The 21,641-nt window shown below is 47.6% G+C and overlaps 3 protein-coding genes across 5 annotated transcripts in view; 1 reads left to right on the top strand and 2 right to left on the bottom strand.

Moving 5' to 3' along the window:
* The window catches only part of Orb2 (cytoplasmic polyadenylation element-binding protein orb2), a 69,537-nt gene extending 53,746 nt beyond the window's left edge, over positions 1 to 15,791 (bottom strand). The window contains exons 1-2 of the mRNA XM_076825163.1: positions 13,842 to 15,791; positions 5,994 to 6,105 (exon numbers count right to left, since the gene is read on the bottom strand). Coding sequence (XP_076681278.1) covers positions 5,994 to 6,105; positions 13,842 to 14,969 — 1,240 coding nt within the window. The 5' untranslated portion in view covers positions 14,970 to 15,791. The remainder of the gene's footprint in view (positions 1 to 5,993; positions 6,106 to 13,841) is intronic.
* A 1,813-nt stretch (positions 15,792 to 17,604) lies between these two features.
* On the top strand, positions 17,605 to 19,329 carry Vps60 (vacuolar protein sorting 60). Its single transcript, XM_076825180.1, has 4 exons — positions 17,605 to 17,792; positions 17,884 to 18,201; positions 18,266 to 18,493; positions 18,966 to 19,329. Exons 1-4 carry the CDS (start codon positions 17,724 to 17,726, stop codon positions 19,014 to 19,016), a joined length of 666 nt encoding a protein of 221 aa, XP_076681295.1. The 5' UTR covers positions 17,605 to 17,723; the 3' UTR covers positions 19,017 to 19,329.
* Positions 19,321 to 21,637, bottom strand: LOC143375753 (tubulin epsilon chain). 3 transcript variants are annotated; one of them, XM_076825175.1, is made up of 9 exons: positions 21,491 to 21,637; positions 21,191 to 21,423; positions 20,989 to 21,104; positions 20,733 to 20,921; positions 20,323 to 20,574; positions 20,101 to 20,247; positions 19,869 to 20,018; positions 19,596 to 19,770; positions 19,321 to 19,525 (listed from the first exon to the last, which is right to left on the bottom strand). In XM_076825175.1, exons 1-9 carry the CDS (start codon positions 21,579 to 21,581, stop codon positions 19,379 to 19,381), a joined length of 1,500 nt encoding a protein of 499 aa, XP_076681290.1. In that variant the 5' UTR covers positions 21,582 to 21,637; the 3' UTR covers positions 19,321 to 19,378. The 3 variants fall into 3 exon arrangements, with proteins under 3 accessions (XP_076681290.1, XP_076681291.1, XP_076681292.1); XM_076825176.1 differs by lacking the exon at positions 19,321 to 19,525 and having other exon boundaries at positions 19,631 to 19,770; positions 19,849 to 20,018; XM_076825177.1 differs by lacking the exon at positions 19,321 to 19,525 and having other exon boundaries at positions 19,639 to 19,770; positions 19,825 to 20,018.
* Positions 21,638 to 21,641: the final 4 nt, after the last annotated feature.

The following is a 21,641-nucleotide window of genomic DNA, read 5'->3' as shown; positions in this document are numbered from 1 at the left end:
CCTGGTTGCCGACAAATGTTTATTTATAATTTGACCATGGTGAAGAAAACAACAAGCGGAGATCGGGCAGTGTAATCCGCGGGTGCTAACGCTTTCTCGCGGCGTGACGGCCGGGTTCGTCTGTCATCTGCAAAAGGGTACCAACATTCCCGGAAAATATTAAAATGACGTAACACGGTCTCGTTAAGGTATATATAGCGACGTCGGTTCAAGGATCGAATTCCTATACGTTCTACGAAAGTACGAATTCGCTCGAGGTAGCTTTGCAGGTCACTGCAATGCGGTTGATGGTGGCAGTTGGTCAATAGGCAACCAGCCAATTCCGATCGAATCTAAATAAGCTGCTGTGCCATTTTGCGCGGTCAGCTCCGAGGGAACTCCTTCGCGAGCATCAGAAATCGCATGAAAAATCAAACAGCCAGCGATTCCCACTCGGCTCACCTCTGATTCGTTGCGATCGATCGATGCAGGCCCGACAGGCGACTACAACATCCCTCGGCTTCTTAATTCATTTCGCTTTAAGTGCTTTACAGGTCGTACAAAATTCCTCCGTTCGCCACGAATGAAGCGCGAAAAATGTTTGAATTTAGCGCGTGCTGGAGGTACCAAGCGATCGCGGCTTCTTCAAGAGAGCCCCCAGAGATGGCAGCATATATATTTCCTGGTTTGGTTGGCGAATGATTCAGCGGGCACGCGTACTCGGTCGATACTTGGACAAGCGATCGGATTTTTGTTTTTAGTCCGAAAGCATTGCATTTTCACATTTATGCTTGGCCCACCTCTTACGTTATTTCCTCTTTCGGTTTCGTTAGAATTTTACAAACAAGCTGCAATGCGCCGCGCCAAATGGAGGCACGCATATTTACGGGCATTTAGTTGAATACGTTAAGCAGTTCTCTAGTCGAATCGCGTTGGATCACTAGCCCATCAACCTGCTTAAAATTCTATTCTTAGTTTAATCACGCCTTATCGCTTCACGCGCTTACTGTTTGCGTCGTAACGTCCTTATCGGGCGTTACCTACATTTTTTGGATTATTATCTCTAATTCACGCTCGCCTACTTTATCGGAGTTCGTACAGAGAAGCGCTATCGCTTTGGAGTTTCTTCTTCTTTAAGCTAGCACCTACGGGGATTCAACTTTAAAAACCTTCCGAACGTATATAGGCGTGCTAGTGTTGGTGGAGGTTCAGGAGCAACAATAAGATGGAATCCGTGCTCGTGGTCGTCGTCGTCGTCGCCACCGTGGCTGTCGCCGCGCGTAGCCATCGCCGACGCCAACGCCGACGCTGCCGCAGCTTTGGGGCCTCTAGCAGGATCGATAAGATTCTCGACCTCGGGCGGGATACGTGGAGCGACTTAGCGGTAGCCTAGAAAGACAACTGAGCGATCGCGAATCGGTTTGTGCGACTTTTCGCAGCCCGACTCCCCTCGGACGAATATCGATCTGTCGATAATTGGAAAAGAAGGGAAGAAGAGGCGGCGCGCGTAAAATTAATCGTTCCTCCCCGCGACACCGGCTGTATTTACGCGGCCGCTCTCTTTATCCATTCACCTTTTCAATTTTATACCCACGCATCACGCGGGTGCGGAGGAAAGGGAACGTTGGGGAGAAAGTATGATCCAATGAAACCCTAGATGGCTCAAGAGCGACGGTAAAACCACCCTCCGTGAATCCCGGCGCGGCTCGACGCGGCGGCGCGGGCGTTACTAAACGATTATACGACACACGTAATCACGATATAGGTCAGAGAATGCAATCGTAAAGGCTGCGGCTTGCGCTCAAGGGCGCAAAGCTGCTCGGCACCTGCAGCTAGACCGTCGCTGTAAAATATCCACGCACACGATTCGTCCTAGGGTCGTGAGCGTCGCGAATCACACGATTCCAGGGGATTTGAAAAGGCGACGCGGCGCGAACCGACGGTGCCTTTGCTCCACCGTGTCGTTTTGGTGAAACACTTATCATCTCGACAAGTTACGAACTTGCGACCACGTGGAGTTGTTATACAAGCGACGCGACGCGGCGGCGTTGTACATATTTACGTATCTGCCGCTTGCGCAGCACCCAAAGGCGTAGATAACGCCAAATCGATTTGCTTATTTTTAAAACGATCTTATCGACTTTAAACACGCGATCACTGCGGCCGCTACAGCGTCGCATCCCTTTCGCGATGCCGATCGCGCTTTTAATGGCCGTAGGTGATAATAATAATTCCTTATGTGTAACTGCAGTAACGCGGGCTGCCTCCAGCTGGCTGGAAAACCGCGAATTAATTGGGGGGAAATGTGCGCAGGAAAGAAGAAATGTGACGGAACAGATCCGCTCGGCCGAAGCCGAAGGGAGTCAAAGGGAGCCACGGCTTCGTTCACGCCGAGGTTACGCTTGGATTTTCCGCGACTTGACCTACTAGCGCAGTTTAAAGTGCCACGCCGACACTTCTAAAGATGGCGTCGCAGCAAGCACGCCCACTCGGCGGAGCCTTACAAAGCCTCAAGAGAGGTTTTTGTTCCAGAATAAAGACTTGTTCGCGCTACGATGCTATCCTATCGTATCCTCGATCCGACTCAACTCGAGTCGATCTTACTCGACTCGACTCGACTCGACTCGACTCGACTCGACTCGACTCGACTCGACTCGACTCGACTCGACTCGACTCAACTCGACTCGATCTTACTCGACTCGACTTGATTCGACTTGACTCGACTTGATTCGACTTAACTCGATTTAACTCGACTCGATCCTACTCCTATCTCTTCCAGCCGAGATTTTCTTTACCAATGCAGACATTTCTACTCGAATGCTTAATTTTCTGAGCAATTCCGTTCGATCAACGATGTCTCCGTCTTTTGAACGAGAAAGCGGATACTAACTGTGTACGATATTAGAGGGGCTGAGAATAATAATAATAATAATAATAATAATAATAATACTAATAATAATAAAGATAATAATAAAAATAATAATAATAATAATAATAATAATAATAATAATAATAATAATAATAATAATAATAATAATAATAATAAATTCATTGCCCGCCCGAGCGTGATGAAGAATCTGAAATACAACTTGCGTCGACTACTAAATATACTTACTGACAGAAAACGAAAAGGAATCTTAGTGTCCGATTGAGCGCCATGACAATTGTCTGTTGCTTAGTCTCGCGAACACTCTGACGCCTAAGCTTTCATAGCTTTTTCTATCGCTATCTGGAAAATCTTGTTACGTTTTGCTTACTCTCGTGTTCCTGTCGGAACGCAGCAATGTTCGAGTATACCTGCTACATGCTAGCTGGACAAAATTATTTTTTCGCGGTATTGGATTTATATGGGGTTGAAATTCTAGAAAACAAACCTGATTCGTATCACACTTTATTATTTCACTAAAAATATCAATAAAATAAAAATATGACTAATTCAATAAAGGAGAAAGAAACCAAAACGACATTATTGTACTTTAACTATAATTATCAGTTATAACATTATGTCTATTCCTGTAATTTCTGAGTTTTGAAGTTTAAAACCTGGTTTTTGAAACCAGCTGTCTCTGCATCACTATTAAAACAGTGTTTTACTGTATGTTCCACGCAACAAATGATCGATCTGCAAAAATTTGCAAAACTATGTTTTGTGAATTGTTTTCGAGTGCGACACCCGGCAGGAGAGATAGCACAGCTGTTATATTTCAGACTCTACACGTTAATGCCCCCAAAAAAGCTCAGCTCACTAACCCCAGAAATAATTGAGTTGTTAACAAATAATTCCACTGAAACTGCTCTGCAAAGAGAAGTTGCCAGCAGCATTCCGCTTGATGAAGATGAGATATCATCACATTCTACTGAATGTTCTCCGGATGAATCAAGTAGTGAATAAGATTAGCGTGTATTGTAATTAACACAAAATAAATAGTTATAAGGCACACTTATAGTTATAGTTAATCTATAAAACCGTCGTTTTGTTTTCCTTTCCTTTATCGAATTAGTTATATTTTTATTCGGTTAATATTTTCAGTGACATAATAAACTGTGACATGAATCGGGTTTGTTCTCTAACAATTTGAACCCCGCGTAAACCCAACACCGCGAAAAAATAATTTTGTCCAGCTAGCATGTAGTGTACTCGAACCACTGTGCGTCGGTCGGATCGTTATCCCTGACGGTGTTTCGATCGCTGCCGGACTTTAATTGCGAGGATAAGGGTCTGCGGCGGGTTGTAAAGAAAAGAAACGGCCACGGCGAGGAACGCCATGGACATCCCCCCACGGTTTCCGACCTCCAAGGGAAACGATAATTACGCGATACAATGAAGGCGCCGGTCTGTGGAGGTGTCATCTACTCTAAAGCTTCTTTTGCATTCTCTCCCACGGCCGTGTCGTCTACTCATCTACTCGCCTCATCCCGAATACCGTTCTGGCATCTGGTCGCGGGTCTGCCATCGGTAACAAGAATATTGCGGAATAATAAGTCCGTCTTAAAAAGCTGCTCCCGGCAGAATGGACGAAACCGTTTTCATTAAAACAGACAAATCGGGCCGGCCGAAGTAAACGCGGACCTGGCCATTAGATCGCATTCACGAGTAGATCCGTAACGAGAATGCCTTTATCGCCTAACGATGTCTGGCCGTAGACGCGACAATTGGACTGGCAATTCAGATTCATAACAAAACGTTTCGTAACATTGGCACCCCACTGCGTGTTCGTTGGTGACAAATAATTCTCTGCTTATTAATGATTACGTTCGCACGATCATTACACCCTGCCTCGTGCGGGAGTACGACGAGCAAGGAGCTCTCCTCCCGTGGAGGTCGTGATTATGATTATGGCCATGGCCGTCGCTGTTGCTAGGAAGGAGAGGCCTCGCGCTTGCGGTACCACCCTTGCCCTTGACTGTAAGCGCGAGAACGCTTGTCTGAGGGTTCCTGGAGCTCTCAGCCAGACAGGGTGGGTAGACGCGGGTGGCAAAAGAAAGCGAGGAGAGAGCTTTTCGTCAGCCGTCTTCTTGTTCTTTTGCTTCCACCAGCTCTATGTTATTTTAGGCCACAGATAGCGGGACACGTGGATACAGCAGATTAGTGTCGGTTTATACAGGTCCAACTGACGCGCTGCGCCTCAGAGTTTCCTCTGTAGCAGCAATTTAAAGCAAGCAACGAGATGGTGTGAGCTGACTCCTAGCGAAAAAAGCAGTTAAGGAAATTTGAAGACCACGCTTGGACTCGATGGGATACCACCGTAAGGAATTTTGCTACAGGGTAGGTAGGCCTTGAGGGTCATGGAATTTTATATAAGTTAGGTGCCAGCAGCAAGCGGCGCACCAGGAGAAAAACACGGCCAACCCATCCCTCCCCAGTACCCGCCCCGTGATGCTTAACTTCGGTGACCGAACGAGACCCGGTGTGCCGAAGAGGGTTGGTGTATGCCGCGCCAGATCTACGCTAACTGACCGGCTGATTGATTGTTCCGTTAGCTTGGTGGCCGGATAGTTTCGTACCCTATCGTTACGAATCCGCCGATCGACGGGGACTTTTCAGTCTGTCAAGAAACAGATCCTGAATGATGATAGCTAAAGTAGTATTCTAGTTAGGGAGAATTACTTGAAAGGCAGAGTGACCGAGAGACCAACAGAGTAGAATGTATTTATGTATGTAGAAATGGAGAAACGTGCCAAGTGAAAAATCGCCTCGACTTGTATACCGACGAGCAGAGCTGGCATACGTAACGGACTTGGGCTTCGGCTTCGAGACCCTCTGTTGAATTCTTAACGCATTCCCGACCGCTGTATGCACCCGAACGAGTAAACTCGTATCCGTGGGACGAGAATTCAAGAGATTCCTCGAGGGCATTCCCAATTCGCAAGCGTTGACACGCGACATTTAAGAGCATTATTGCCCCCCCGTAGCCGGCGACTGTTTGCGCGTAGATTGCATCGAGTATCGCGTTCTCGCTTCGTAGTTCGCTCCGATCACCATACGGGACATTTAAAAAATCGTCGCGACTCACCTTTCACATGTTCCGGTGTATCCACCGCGCCAGCTCGCATGATGTCGGTCAAATAATGCTCCAAAGTCCTCATGCTATCCAGCGGCGAGTTTCCGTTGGCCGTCATGCGATCCTGCAAAATCATAACGACACTACTTGGGTGATTCCTTTTTCTCGCGGCGATCAAAAGCAGATGAACAGAATTAAGATTAGAGTTATTAAGTAGTGCTGGAGTAAATGTTGAAAGTGGCGCGCGCAATGGCAACGGGCTCGCGTTACTTAGGTACTCGCAGGCCCTACGGCTCGCGAATTTAAATATTTCATCGGCTCTGCCCTATCGTGCACGATCGAAACGAGCTCTCCTGGTCGAAAGAAAAGCCTTTTCAGAAGGATCAAGTGCCTCGATCAGACGGCTACCTCGCAGCGATGTCGCGCAAAACGATCAATCCGATAGGCGGTACATTATTGCATACCTACTTCCTCAAGGAGACCAGGCAGTCGAAAACTCGATTCTTTTATTGCGTTTTTCGAAAGTACTAGCTTTTCTGAATAAAATTTGGCAGCTAAAAAGGTCAAGCGACAACCTATAGCGTCGCATTTGCCCGGAAACTTTAAGGGGTCATTCTACTTTGATCGGCCGAGAAATCAAGCTATACTTAAAGATTTTTTTCTCAATAAATACAACATATAATGAAATAAATCTTTTTGGAATTTATTAAGCTACTCTTATGTTACACAAAAAAAATTAAAAAGTCGCGGATTTTTAGGGCGTGTTTGCGCGCTACCGAAGATTATCCAACTGCCACGAAAACAGTCGCAGAGGAGGTCTAAAAGTATTGGCAAGGGAGGAAAAATTAGCAGGAAAGATAGCACGCGTGAGAAAGAAGGCAGCGAATCTGTATGGGAAAAGGAAATGTAACCGATCGAAAGCTCCAAATCCAAGGAAATTTTAGCACCTACTCCGCAATCTGTCGCGTTGCTATGTACTCGCTTATGCATATCCGATTTCTACACACTTGTTCTAGTCACCGCCAGGTCGGTATATCGTATTCAAGTTTGACATCGCGTGAGCTAATTTGTACGATAATTGAGGACACGAAGAGGAATGTATCGATCCTGTGCGCTGCGCAACTCTACAAGTTGGATAGTTAGGTACGTGCATCGAAATCGGTCAATTATTATTTCCCGTCAATCTTACCCACCAACAAGAGGAACCAACAACCATATTGGTTAGAAAGATTACCTACTTTTGCTACACGCACCAGTTTCTTCTCTCCCTTTCTAGTTAAAAGGTATCCGTGGATTAACACAACTATATATGTACGTACACCTATAGAATATACGTGTACGTCTGGGTCTAACAGCCACATCGGCTTCTTCTGCCCCTTTTTACGGCTTCGGCCGAAAATTAGCATGAGTCGCGGCTAGAGCAAACAGGTAAAGCGTCGGCCTTGCGAAAAAAAATCTGTCCTCAAATACTTGACAAGTAATCAGCGAAGAGGGATTCGGTGGCATAACGAAGAACACGATCATTGCCGTGATTGGTCTGAACTCTGAACGCACAACAGTCTGACCATTATATCCAAACCGTGCGTGGCTCTTTACTACTTGGCGCTCTCTCCAAGTCTACGCGAACGCAACGCTTTGTCCTCCGCGACAAATCGGCAAACCTGTGGGCAGCATATTTTCTCGTCGAATACTTGTGGGACGTTGATACGTACGGCCACGAATGTACGTCTCCAAGTAAATGGAAGACGAGAAGTTTTCCTGCTAGAAAACGGAGACGACGAAACTGAAGAACCAGTCGAAAAACGAACAACACGTACGCGGGGCCTAGCACGACGTCAGATAATCCTCCCCCATCTTTCTCGAGCGGCACGGGCGGAGGTGCAAAAAGTAGCCCCACCTTCTTCGTATTCGCATCTTCTTCGTACTGCTCGCAACCCCTAGTCGTACTCTTTCCACCCTCTTGCGTGAAGCACGGATCCTCCCGCTCCCCTCCTCCTTCCAACCCACTTCCCCTTCCTCGGTCTTCGCACACCCACGCTACGCGCGCGCGTGCTAGCGCAGGCGACTCGTACGCCTTGAACGAGCGCACGGGCGCTCGCCGCTCGGGTTGCCGGTTTCCGTGTACGCTCGTCTCTTCTCTTCATGTTCGAGCCAAACACGAACCAGCACTCTCTCTCTCTCTCTCTCTCCCTCTCTCTCTCTACGCCGCTCTGTTTCCGTCTAGCTGGAGGCACGCTAGAAAATCAATATAGGGAAACCAGGAAGCAGCGGCAGGGCGTCGACAGCACCTCTGTGCAGGCTCCACCACAGTATCACCCCTACCCTGCCTACTCTACCGATCCTTCGCTCCTTTTCCTTCCCCATTCTGGGTATCATTTATCCAACTTTCTGCGCGACCGACATCTTACTCTCCTCTATGCGTTGGTGTTTATCCTTTTATTCTCGCACACCGCGCGAACTCTACGCTCCTTGCCGATGCTTTCTACGCGCAGCTTACATAAATACCTACCAATCGCGTCGCGTCGGTATCTAGGATCCAGATCGTCATTGCTACCGTTACCACCCCTAGCAGGTTCGTGCCGGGACCATCGGCTGGGAGGTTGCCACTCCTCCGGGAGGAAGTCACTGCGCAAATTTCTATCGGGGAAGGGGAGAGCGACGGGACGGAAAACTGGCAGGGTAGGGAAACGCTAGAAGGTGGATGGTTCGGACGAAGCCGCAGAGGAAAGGCTGCGTAGACGCGTGCATAGATACCTGCTGTACCATCCATGATTTGAAGCGCAGCAAGCACACGGCAAGCTTTCGCGTACGAGGACACGTTGCGAGTCAGGATTCTGCGCTATGCGATGTTCGCAAAGCATGTGCCCGGAACGGGATTGGCCCACTCCCGAAGTTTGCGGCTCGTAAAAAGCAACGGCTTCCCACCAGCAAATATACACTGGCACAATTGTTTCGTTTCAGTGAATTCGGTTAGCAGAAGCTCGATTCAAATTACGAACACTCCGCTCCAACCATGGATTCTCAGGCGAGACAAACGGGCGCGGGTGGTCTTGTCGATAAGACGAAATCGGGTTACCGAGTAGAACGATTGCCGCCTAGCGAAAGGACCAGGCGGCAGGGAACCCTTTCTGCCGTGAAAATTCTCGATGCATCGAAACAAAGGGGAAAAGGACGAGACAAGACCGGAGGAGACGCATGAAAGGAGAGGACCGTAAATAGGGGTCGTTAGCGAGTGCATGCACGTACGCGTATTCAGGTGTGGGTATATCCATGCTCGGGTCCTTCATTTTCGCGCATCCCGTCGCGTCGCGTCGGTCTAGACGCAAGCGTTCTTCAGCTAGCAGCCGTTGTCCTACGCGCGTTTTGTAGCGTACCGTTCCGCTCTCCCCTTTCCCTGGGCCCTCGCGCCACACACGCCTCACGCGCCAAGCCAGACACGCACACCCTTTTGCTATCTCAGGCCTAAAATGCGCCTCTGTTCCCATCGAACACAGGATGACGCGTTCCACGTGTGCGACACAAAACCATGCCAAGATGGGTGTTCCCTCCTCGCTCTCGGGGCACCCGTCAGGTACCGCGCGTCAACAATCCAAGCAGCGAACACCTACATGCCAGGGGACAGATCGTAATGATGCAGAGGTATGAAAATTGTAGACGGAGAGTAGAAGTCCGGAGGAGACGGGACGCTACGGGATGGGACGGTGCAACGCGTCGCGACGCGCGCCGCGGCGTAACCTGGATTCTGAGGCGTGTGCGGAAGTAACGATTCCAGCCGGCTAACGCGAACTGGGTCACCGTCGCTGGAAGCGAGGAGCTGACGACGAGAAGGAACGGTAAGGAAGGGAAGAAAACGGGTGGTGGAGCGAAACAGGCAGGCAGGGCGGAAGGGCGGAGAACGCGGAGCGCTACTATCGCTGCTGATTGCCGCCGACATCCTTCCACCCGTTTCTATTTAATTATACAGCCCTCCGGTGGAAATATTTACGGTGCATTTTTATCCAAGATAGTGGCGGTCACCGATTTTTCCCTACACCTTGCTTTCCCTCCAAAAGCATTGCGTTGTTTGCATCTTTTTTTATAAAGAATAGCGGGTGTAACGTCTGTACGAGAAGCATGTCGCATGCCGGTAATGCGAGCACCGCGAACGAGCGTCGCGTCGCGTCGGCAAGGTGACGCGTTCGATACCGGGTGACCTCTTGCGCATACCCTCTATACTCTATCCCTATCCCTATCAGGGCCACGCGTTGCAGTTTGATAGATTTTATCGGGCCAGTCGAGAGGTTGGATGACGCAACCAGTCAATACTAATTACCAGCCGGCTTAATTTTGTTAGCGACTTTTCGCGTTACGTAGAATGCTTATTCGTTGAGAGAGTTGAGCGAAAGAATAGTGAATCGCGTTAGTCCGGATTAACCGAGAGATCTTGTTAAAAGTTGTAAGCGAATTACGGTGAATTACTTGGAGTAGCCGAATGCGCGGAGGCCGTGGTTTCCTTCCGTTTTTCGTCCGTTCGTACTTAATAGAAGTAGGCGGAGGATCGAAGACGTTCGATAGCGAAGAGAATCGCAGGAACGAGGAGGGAATAGCCAGCATGGGGAGCAGAAGAGCGATGCGAAACTCGGAGAATCTTGGTTGGGCATTGCGCACGACATGCCGAGCCCTGCACGAAAAATCTATATCGCGCGAAACCGGACTGACCTATAAACCTCGTACCGGGTCACTCTGCACCGGCGCACTAGCCAATTCAAATAGGAGGGATCTTAAATTGGGTTAACATCCAGATATTCCGCGACCACGGAATTGCTTGAAAAAGTTTCCTCTTCTGGCGTGTTTCTGATCTCGCGTGAATGACAATCGGTAAGCGAAACGCAGCAGGGTGTTTGCCGAACACGACCACTGTACTCTCTCCGTTTACCGACCATCCCAAGGACAAATCCGACCAAGGCTGATCGAGCGCAGTTACGCTTTTCGCCGCGTGCACCCTAAACTCTGCAATTCGCGCTCCAATTAGCTGTTGAGCCTACCGAGAACCTGGTGTCGCTTCATCCACCGTAAATCTTTCATTCCCCGAGCTCTCGATTCCTGGTAGAGACACTTATCGTCTCTTTATCTTCGACGCCTACCTGCTATCGGTTACGTCCCGTATCATAGTAACACGCCTGCCAACCGATTAACCGAGCTAATTGACTTTTATCAATTTTCTCGCGCGGTTGCCTGGCCTATCATCCGCAGGCTGCCGAATACCAGATGCCACTCGCCACCGCCTACATTTCGGTCGGCTATACGGCTTAGCGTTCTTGCTGAAACTCTTCCGTCCAACACCAGATCTTGGAGCGCGGTGGCGCGTGTGACCATCGTTGCTCGCGTTTTATTACGTCAGAGACGTACGCGGAGGCCGCACCGCGCCGGTTTCGCAATGGAATATCTCGACGGCAAGGTGTAACGACGCCTGCTGCGTCAAGGTAACCCCAATAAAAACCTTTATCTTCGCGCGTCCAATGCTTTTCGAATCGATGTCGACTTCAAATAGGATCGCTATAACTACTGTAGACTACTTAATTCGATCTACAAACGGTTTTTTTTTAATTTTCATTACAGGCTCGCAACAAACTTTAAAAAACGACATTTACTATTTTTTTTTGCTATTCTGAGCAATTCCATTTTTTTCAAAGCGACCAAACACGGTCACACTAGCAAACCAATCATTCTAGCGTCTGAAGAGAAACTCATGTCGTTCGGACCAGTTCTAAAAAAGTTATGCGAGTTTAAAAAGTGTCCGAATATTTTCGTTGCTCGCTGTATGTAGTTAGTCAGTCGGCCTACAGGCTCCTACAGCACGCGCTTCGTATTATTCGCTTCCAAGGTGAATGACGACCAACGAGTTATCGAACTTGGAGCGTAAGCATTTTTTTACTTTAGCGCACGGTTTTCGCTAACGTAGTACATACCTAGTAGACTCGGGTACATTTCGATCGATTCCTACCGCGTGCGTTACGTATCGTACCGTTCTACACCGGCGAGTATTACTTCGGAACGGTATCGTTCTGAAAATGTAAAAACCACAGCACGTTCCTTACGAACAGGAGGAATTTCGGCGCGTATATCCGCTTGAATCGTTGCTAAACTTCGGCTTGTCGCGTGAACGTATTCGTCGATTTCGTTTTTCAAAAATAATTAATGCCGTTACGTTTCCTCGGGACTCTGCGCAAAGGGGTTTCGGGTGAATCTAAACGATCGAAGGTGCTTCTAGGTAGACGGTGCGTGCGCTGGTATTTTCAATGAGAAACATTCAAAATAACCTTGCAAACGCGTCGACTTGGCAAAGAAGCCTCTGCTTTCGAGCTAATTGTTCGTCTGCGGTTTGTAATCGACGCAACGTTACCTAAGGTTACTGATACCGATAAACCTGACGAACCATGCTTCAACTTTACCTACATACGTCTTAATACACGCGGCCACAATCGATGGAACAAACTCATCGCGATTCCTACTATCAATAATCCTACTTATCGAGGAGAATTCTGCGTAACGTATGTGCAGACAACACGCTTGGAATTAGTTACGAATTAATCGCAACGCAATAACACCGGCCAAGATGAGCTTCTGCGTTACTAAAGGCTACTGAGTAGCGATTAAAATCGGGTCAACGTTCCTTTAGTTTTTCAAACGCGGAACAGTGGGAGACTACTTAAGAAGCGGGATTCGAGGTGATTCTGAACGATACACGTGCAGAGGCTCGCTCGGAAGAGCCGCGCAAACTGCAAACTGCTCTAGCCCAGCATAACGAAATACGCCGTTTCTCTCGGATAGTATGCAGGTCTATTTTTGACAAGTGGTTAAAATAGCTGAGCTTCAAACCTCTGCTAGCCACTGTTAGAGCCGCCACGTAGGAAAGGAATTAGGTCAGACATCAACGACAAAATAAGTATCGGAAAAGCTTTTCTCTTTCTACGTAGAGTCGCGAGACTCGCGAGCCACGCTCGGAAAAAGGAAATACAATCTCGCATCTCGTTCGCTTACGTACACTACCCTACTAAACGATACAGCTTCTATGTACGTAGGCATGCTCGTTTAAAAGTACAAGATATTATAATACGCATATATCCCAGAAACTCCGACAAATCGTCTGCGGTGATTAGTATCCGCGGAGGCGCGTAAATACCTTTTTATATGATAATACAGTTTCGCAATACTAGCGCGCCTCGCTCTAAACCGAGTATGCTGTATTACTTATTCAATAGGACTAACGATAAGATTGATGCGGAATATGAGTATGCTGAAGATACGGAGATTTCTCGGGAATCCGAGCGCACGGTGTCCTGCTTAAAAATGACGACGCGACGCCATGCCGAGCATATAGTAGCTCGCTACTGTTGAAACAGCCGTTCCACCGTCTAAATTTAAATGCAAGTCTCGAAGTAGTTGCATAACCTGGCATCGGGTGTGTGCACCAACGAAACTGCGGAAGTTAGAGCTACTGGTATGTACATATATACTTTTTCGACGGTGCTGCACGATTACCGCTGGCTGCTTTATAACGTAGCCTTTACCGCAGCTGGTCAGCGATCGATAACAGAATACCAGAGTAAAAAGTCGGAGAAACAGCTACATTTTGCCTTGGAGCCAATCGCTAAACAAAGCCGCGCTCCCCTTGTCCAAAGAATTGAGCGAGCGCTGATTGGAAGTTTCGATACCAAGAGTGCCGACGCAGCTATGTATCTGAGGAGATATCTGCCTTGGGTCGAAAGGAGCCAAAGTGATGCGTCATCATTGTCGGGTTGTCACAAATCCGCGGTGCTTGGTACGGTTGGTAGACCGTCGAATTAACATGGCCGTGAGGGTCTGTTGAAATCTACTAACCTGCTGAAACGGTTGCAACTGTAACAAGTCCCTGTCCTCGGCAGCGGTGACTTCGAAGGTGGGCGCAGGTTGGGGTGGATACATGTTGCCCTTGCCCGGATAGGAGGTGCTCCTTCGAAACTTAACCGGGCTGATGCAGGATGGATGTGCCGCTGGCCCTGGATGGCCGGGGAACGTGGGACTTGGTTTCCTCCCCTGGAGTCCAGCGGCAGCTGCTACTGCAGCAGCAGCGTGCAGAGAGGAGTGCAGTGGAGGCAGATTCGGCACCGATCTACCACGACTCCACGGTGATAGACCGGGACTCGCGATCGCGGCCGCTTGTGGTCCCGGACCCCACTGTTGAGGCGCTTGCGGCCCACCCGACCACGCTGCGTAACCTTTCCCAGGTAGATAAACACCTGGATGCGACGTCACCGATGACTGTTGCTGCTGCTGTTGTTGCTGTTGCTGTTGTTGCTGTTGCTGCTGTTGTTGCTGCTGCTGTTGTTGTTGTTGCTGCTGCTGCTGCTGTTGCTGCTGCTGCTGTTGCTGCTGTTGTTGTTGCTGCTGCTGCTGCTGCTGAGGCGAGGACACCTGAAGTCCGTGTCTATTAGTGGGAGCAGTGGTGTTACTGTGCTGCTGGGAGAAATTGTGGCTAGCCGTGATAGCGCGCCGTGCGCCACTCGAGACGGTCGCTCCGGTACCGGCGAACAGACCGGCGGTCGGACCGCCACCGGTCGGAAAATTCTGAAAGGCGGCGATAGATCCGTTGACCGGTAGCGCGTGAAGTCCGGTATCGTCCGGGGCGGACCACAAACTGGGTACTCTGCCGGGGTCGGAGAAAGCCTGAAGGGTGGACGTGGTGCTGCACGTGATATCCTTCTCGGTAGAGGAGGGCGTCGTCGGGGTTATAGAGATACTGTCGACCTCGACCACGTCTTTCGTCTTCTCCTGTCCGGCCACGGTTTCTAGGCCACTGCTCGGTGATAGCGGCGCGGGCTTGCCACTTGTTTGTTTCTCAATCAACAGATCGTCCTGCATCGTCGAGGTTTTTATGATTACGGCGGTACTGGCGCTGCTACCGATCGACGATTTCGTTGTGACGGACAACGTGTTCGAGAAAAGGCTCGCCGCGCTAAAGTCCCCCATAAATCACGGGGGATGGTTTTTGAAAGGAGAGAGGGCTAGGGCTACGGACCGCAGATCCGCGGATCGCGTCTCGGCCGCGACCAGGCTCTATCGACAACTTTACCAAACTTGGCCCTGCCTCGCGGCCTTTCGATCCGCTCGCTCTCCCTCTTTCTTCGGGGCTCGTCCCTCGATGATTGACCGTCCTCGGCGTAACGTTCCCGTTCTTTCCGACAGGAACGTCGTCAACCAGTCGACTAGACCTCGCGAGACAACTATCGATCCACAACGTACGCGTAAAAACACCCACAAACCCCGGAAGCTAACCAGACTACGCCGATATTTCGATCCTGTCGTTCCGCCCTTCGTCTCTCACGACTCCGTTTCTTGTACTCTTCCCGCAGGAAGATGATCCGCTGACTTTCCAATTGATTAAATCACGGTAACAATGTGTCGCGTCGCCCCCGTGTAATTCGGCAGCGACCTTTTTTCCACAGCATTCTCTATGTTACCAAACTGTCGGCCGCTCCACTAAACTCATTGCTCGCACGGCACTTTGATTCTTCGTCCAAGAGTGCTCGCAGCTTCTTCCTGTCTTCACTAGTCCCTATCGAACATAATTTTCCTTACCGACCAACACCGGACGACCAGTTGGACTCTTCCCAAAATACGCGGCACAATGCGGCGCGAAGCAATGCGATGCGATACGATACGATACGATACGATACGATACGATACGATACGATACGATACGATACGATACGATACGATACGATACGATCCGATACGATACGATACGATACGATACGATACGATACGATGCGATGCGATGCGATATAATACGATACGATACGATACGATACGATACGATACGATACGATGCGATGCGATATAATACGATACGATACGATACGATACGATACGATACGATACGATACGATACGATACGATACGATACGATACGATACGATACGATACGATGCGATGCGATGCGACCTTTCGCCTTCGACCACTACACGGACACACGAGCACGCGAATACCACGAAGAAGCTGGTAAATCTCGCGATACGCGTTCACGCACTAGCCGAGCTCGAGCTCCAGCTCCAGCTTCAGCTCCAGCTCCAGCTCCAGCTCCAGCTCCAGCTCCAGATCCAGATTCTTCGTCCTTCGCGCGACACTACTGGCATATCACACAACACAGAATCCCGACGAAAGGGCCGCAAACGTTTCGGGCAGCATCGGGTCCTACCGTGAGAGGCAGGCTGCCTATCACCTTACGACATTTACCACGACAGAATTCACGAGCTCCTCGTCAGTCACTGTCTTCCGGTGGCGACGATCGCTCGATCGATTGAGCCCCGATACATCGATGAACCGCGTCAACCTACACACATAAATCACCCTATGGACACTGTCGCGCGCGAGAGACTCGCGAATCTCACGGTCAGACCTCCGATTACCGTAGTCAACTTTTTTTCCACGATCCCTTTGCTCGCGGCGACCTTTTCCGATGGCCCAGTCAGTTTTTCTCTTCCTTTCTCGATCTAACGCCGCTTTCTATCGACAGCTCGGTTACTCGGCGTATTGGTTACCGCTCGTGGAGTATACCTGCGCTGCTTTCGCACCGCTTTTCGCGCGTTTCCTCCCTTGTCGCAGGTGCTTTTCAACGGGGAACTGTGCAGTTATTACCGATCCGCCAGCATTTCAGAGTTTCAAGATTGCCGTGATAGGTTCGGCTGGTTTCTAACCGGGTACTCGGCTGTCTGCTCGCGTTCCCCGGCTGCGCTTCACCAAGCTCACGATCGGCGGCGAAGAGAGCGCGATTCGACAACGCGGCTCCGTGGCTTTGCGTCGCGCGTAATACGATTCGTGCGTCGTGTCGACTTTTAGAACACTGTGGCCGCTCTGCGACCCACACCATACCAGTCGTAGTCTCTCCACGTAACCGTGCGCTCGGCGATCTTCGGCCAGCCGCTTCGACCTCGTCCTCGTCCTCGTCGACGCCGCGCCGTCGTCGCTACGTCGCTGCTGCGTCGCGCGACGACGTCGCTCACGCACGCGCGTTCCCTTCGAGCCGCCGTCGTTGTCGTCGCTGTCGCCCTCGCCCTCGCCGTCATAGCCGCGGCTGTTGCCGCAGCCGCAGCCATCACCTCCAACCTCCAACCTACAACCTACACCAACACCGGCGCTGACCCGACGATCGAACCGATCCCGATACCCTTCTGCTAACAATACTCGAGTCGTTACGAGTCCGCTCAATTTCCAATATTCCGATGCATTCGATCCGAGCGCCTCTTCTCTCCTCCTTGATATTAACTTTTTATACGATTCATGTGACTTCTCCGGTTACCTACCGACAGAGAAGCTGCTCACATTCCAACTCGGGCGGCGGTACGTCAACGGACGAGGTATGGAACAGACCGGTCACCCGATCGCGCAGCCCTTTCGTGTCATGTCCATCATTGTCGGCTCGGAACTGATCGTCAGCAAGATATAAAAGTGCAGCGCTACCAGCAGCTGGAATGAAAATACTAATTGCGGGAAGAATTTAAATATGCGTAAGAAATTAATTGTAAAGGGCAGCTTTGGTCGGTTACCGCTGGATGGCGGGCAATATCAAATCCTATACCTTTCCTGACAGCAGATGGAGCAGTTGACCTTATGAATCAGTCGATTTAGTACGTTCGGTAAATTTAGTCGAATCTGGTCGATTTGACGAATCAAGAATTAAGGTGACATTACTCAATTTTCTTGCAAACTTTCCAAATACGCAAAATGAATCGACTTTTCGGGCGGGCCAAGGCTAAAGAGCCACCACCGAGTCTGATTGACTGCATCGCTGGGGTAAATTTACCTTTTCTCGTGACACTGAAGAGGTTACGTTGCAGTTTTTATAAATTAAAGCGTAGTCAATTGTTATTAATGTTTCCCTAAGGTTGACAGCAGAGCAGATACCGCGGAGAAGAAGATAGCGAAGTTAGACGCGGAGTTGAAAAAGTACAAGGATCAGATGGTGAAAATGAGAGACGGGCCTGCAAAGAATTCGGTGAAAGCTAAAGCGTTGCGTATTCTAAAGCAACGGAAAATGTACGAAGCACAGGTGGATAATTTGCGTCAACAAGCATTTAACATGGATCAAGCAAACTATGCTACCCAAACGTTAAAAGATACTCAATCGACTGTAACCGCCATGAAGCAAGGAGTTAAGCAAATGCAGAAGGAATTTAAAAATATCAATATAGATCATATAGAGGTACGTATATGAAACGCTCGTTAGCTCGGTATCTTTCACCTGATAGCAATTGAATTTCACATAGGATATTCAAGATGATTTGGCAGACATGTTGGAACAAGCTGACGAAGTACAAGAAGCAATGGGTCGTAGTTACGGTATGCCGGATATAGACGAGGATGAATTGGCCGCCGAATTAGAAGCTCTCGGGGATGACTTAGATATCGACGAAGATACCAGTTACTTAGACGATGCCATCAAAGCGCCGAATGCTCCCGATAAAGAACCTGGTGCAAATTCAGTGAGGAATAAGGTTTGTACTTATAAGTATAGCTTCTTGCTACTAGCAATCGCTTACAATTAGCGATTAAGGGGGGAGACCACTGAAAGACGCGAGTTTCAAGAATGTTCTCTCCAAATTTTATGAAGAAATTCGCAAAATTGACGGAGATATAGTATTTTCCGTGAAGCAGTGTTAAGCGCGCGTCTGAACCGAGCGGAACTTTGAACGCGTTTTTCTCAAAATTACATTTTTCAACGCCGTTGCCGGGCAATTTATTGTACGAAAAACCCGTCTCTATTATCTGACGATCAGTTTTTTTTTAATTAACGACCTCCTAATTTATTTTATCAATATTTCCCCAGTTTTATATCCCCAAAACATGATTTTTTTCAGTAGTCCGCCATTTTGTAATTTTTTGCAATTTTTACTTTTTTTTATCGTCGTGTAATAAACGTAGGCTTCCAGTTTTTAAATATTTATAATGGACATCCTTTTGTTCCAGGACGGCGTCCTGGTCGATGAGTTTGGCTTGCCACAAATACCGGCTAGTTAAAATCATGATAAATAAAAACTTTAATCGATACGAGCTAATAATATATACTTACAGACAAGCCAAAAGATGTTAGATCCTTAAAGGACTTTGAACAGCTTTTTACAGTTACGTAACGCGTACGCGAGCACCGTTCCAGATATTCCAAATGTTTAGTTAACGAATAGAGTATTCTTTAGACTTATCGACACGAACTTGCGCAAAGTATGAAACTTTAACTAATATAATTCAGTTATTGCCAACAGACACGCTATTTTTATTAAATCTTGTTTACGTTGTAAATGTATGAATCGAATTAATAAATAGATTCACGTTATCAAGAGTTTAATAATGCCCCGCTGAAAGTTGAAAACGGGTGTACATAATTAAATTATTTGCAATCGAGAAATGCCTGCTTCCTTTTCACTTTGTAGATCAGTATACTGTGTAATCAAATTCATAATTATCTCTTTGCTATTGGCAAAATGTGCTTCCTCGAAACCACGTACTTGCGTGTAGTGATGCACATGGGCCTGTAATGTAATTTAATGTAATTCTATGATCGTGTCTCTGTGAACAGGGTATTATGTACCTTGGTATTACCTTTCTCCTATACAATACAGAAAATTGCTTTGTTATGTTTCTAAATAACAATGACATCGCAGTAGAATTTAAGAGGCACAGCAAAGAGGCTGAATGTCCGGCTGGAGGTATAGAACATAAACCTACTTTCATGCTTTCTTTACTCCATTTCGTGAACTTGGCTTTACTTTGAAATCTGAAAGTGTAAACGCTGTTGGAATGTAGCGCAGGTACATGTGCACATACGTACATACAGGCTGCATCAGACGGATACCTTTCCGGAGAAAATGCTACCTTTCAATATTTCGTTTTAAATCGGTAATAGAACAATTTCCTCTTGAAATGTGCGCAGCGCTTAGTATTATAGAATTCAACTGTAGTGGATCTACTTGAATCAACTGGTTATGTCGCGACCATGCATTAGTAAATAATTCATCCTGCAGCCTAACAACAACAGACAACGTTTTCTTTATTCCGTACAGCGTATAGCGGCGTACAGAAGAATTAAATATTCATGCATACTTACTTTGCTCCGCGGATAGTATTTATCGTTGGTGATGTTAGAGCCATTGGACTTACGCTGCTAAATATGTAATGTAGTTTCGGATACGCTACAAGATTCGTTGATAGTTCGTTCATGTCCATATTTAGATTACCAGGAAATCTAGACCCGCTGAAAAGGATATATTCCTTTTTCGTAGTATTTATCCTTTCAAGTTCAATATTCCGAGGTATGCATTAAAATTACCTAGTTAAGTGGAGGAGCATATCTACGACGATACTGTTCATATCTTGAAACGGTTTACAGGAAACATTGTATTTTATCTGATCCGTGTTCTCTTTTCTGCTCAATTGCGCATTGCATATATCCAAAAGTGATTTATTCTCAACAGGAAACACGCATGTCGCGTACTCTATAAGCTCTTGTGTCGCTAGCAACGCATTGTACGGAGCTGTAACGACGTCCTGTATAACCGTTGGATATACGCAAGATACTAATCTGAAAGATTAATTCCTTATACTATGCCATAGCGGTGAATAGTTGGCATAATCAGAATGGAATGGACACTAGGACGGAGCGATACTATACAGGCGAAAATTTAAATTTTAATTTTCCGCTCCGTCCCAATGGACATGTTCAAGAAATCGTGACAATACCTGTCAACTTTCGAATAGTCGTCGGCTAATAATTTTAAAGTTGCTGTTCCCACACCGGAACCAGTACCACCTCCAACAGAATGGACGATTAGGAAGCCATGTAACCGACTACACTTTTCCACCGCACGCCTTATACTGTCCTCTAATTTCTCATGGTATTGTGTACCGTGAGTATAGTAACCCACAGCCCTAAAACTTCTATATACAGGATTTCTTTTGTGTAAAGATTATACCAAATGTCCGAACAAAAGATTACCAATTATTTGCCGATCCTGGATAATTTGTTACGACGCAAGTTTCATCGAACAGATCGCGTAGCGGACCCCTTTTCAGTCCTGCTATAACGCTATCTTCCATATCTATTAATACTGCCTGTGTGACATAAAATTGTTGACGTTCGCTGTAATAAACCATCACCTCGTAATTGAACTATTGTAAATGGTAAGTAAATGGTATACCCTGGCTTTTACATTAGCTCGTCTTAAATCGCCTATAGTTTCGAAGCACGAATCGTGTGCATTATCAGGTGTAGAAAAGAAACTATGAAACGCGTCAGGTAAATCACCTACGGCTTTAATGTGATTTTCTTGCGTTCTGAGTAAATTGGTACCAGTATTGGTCGTTTGTATACCATACTCGTGTAATGCCAAAGGCCAAAATGCCGAACCGATCTGGTTTCCGCATTGTCCGACTAAAATCAATGAAAACAGATACTCTATATAATTATGCTAAATGTGATATACGTAGCAGTAACCTACCCTGTATCGTGATAAACTGGCTCATTAAGTACTTATAAAAGATTTTCCACGCTCGGTTAAGATCTGATGTTATTGCATTACATTCATACATACAATACTTTTAAGGTTAGAGATTTAAAGGTTTTCAAACTACCGTCTAAGTCCCGCTACT

The sequence above is a fragment of the Andrena cerasifolii genome, chromosome 13 (genome assembly GCF_050908995.1).
Source record: "Andrena cerasifolii isolate SP2316 chromosome 13, iyAndCera1_principal, whole genome shotgun sequence".
NCBI lineage: Eukaryota > Metazoa > Arthropoda > Insecta > Hymenoptera > Andrenidae > Andrena > Andrena cerasifolii.
The sequence above is the reverse complement of the archived record's forward strand: the minus strand, read 5'-3'. Positions and strand labels throughout refer to the sequence as shown.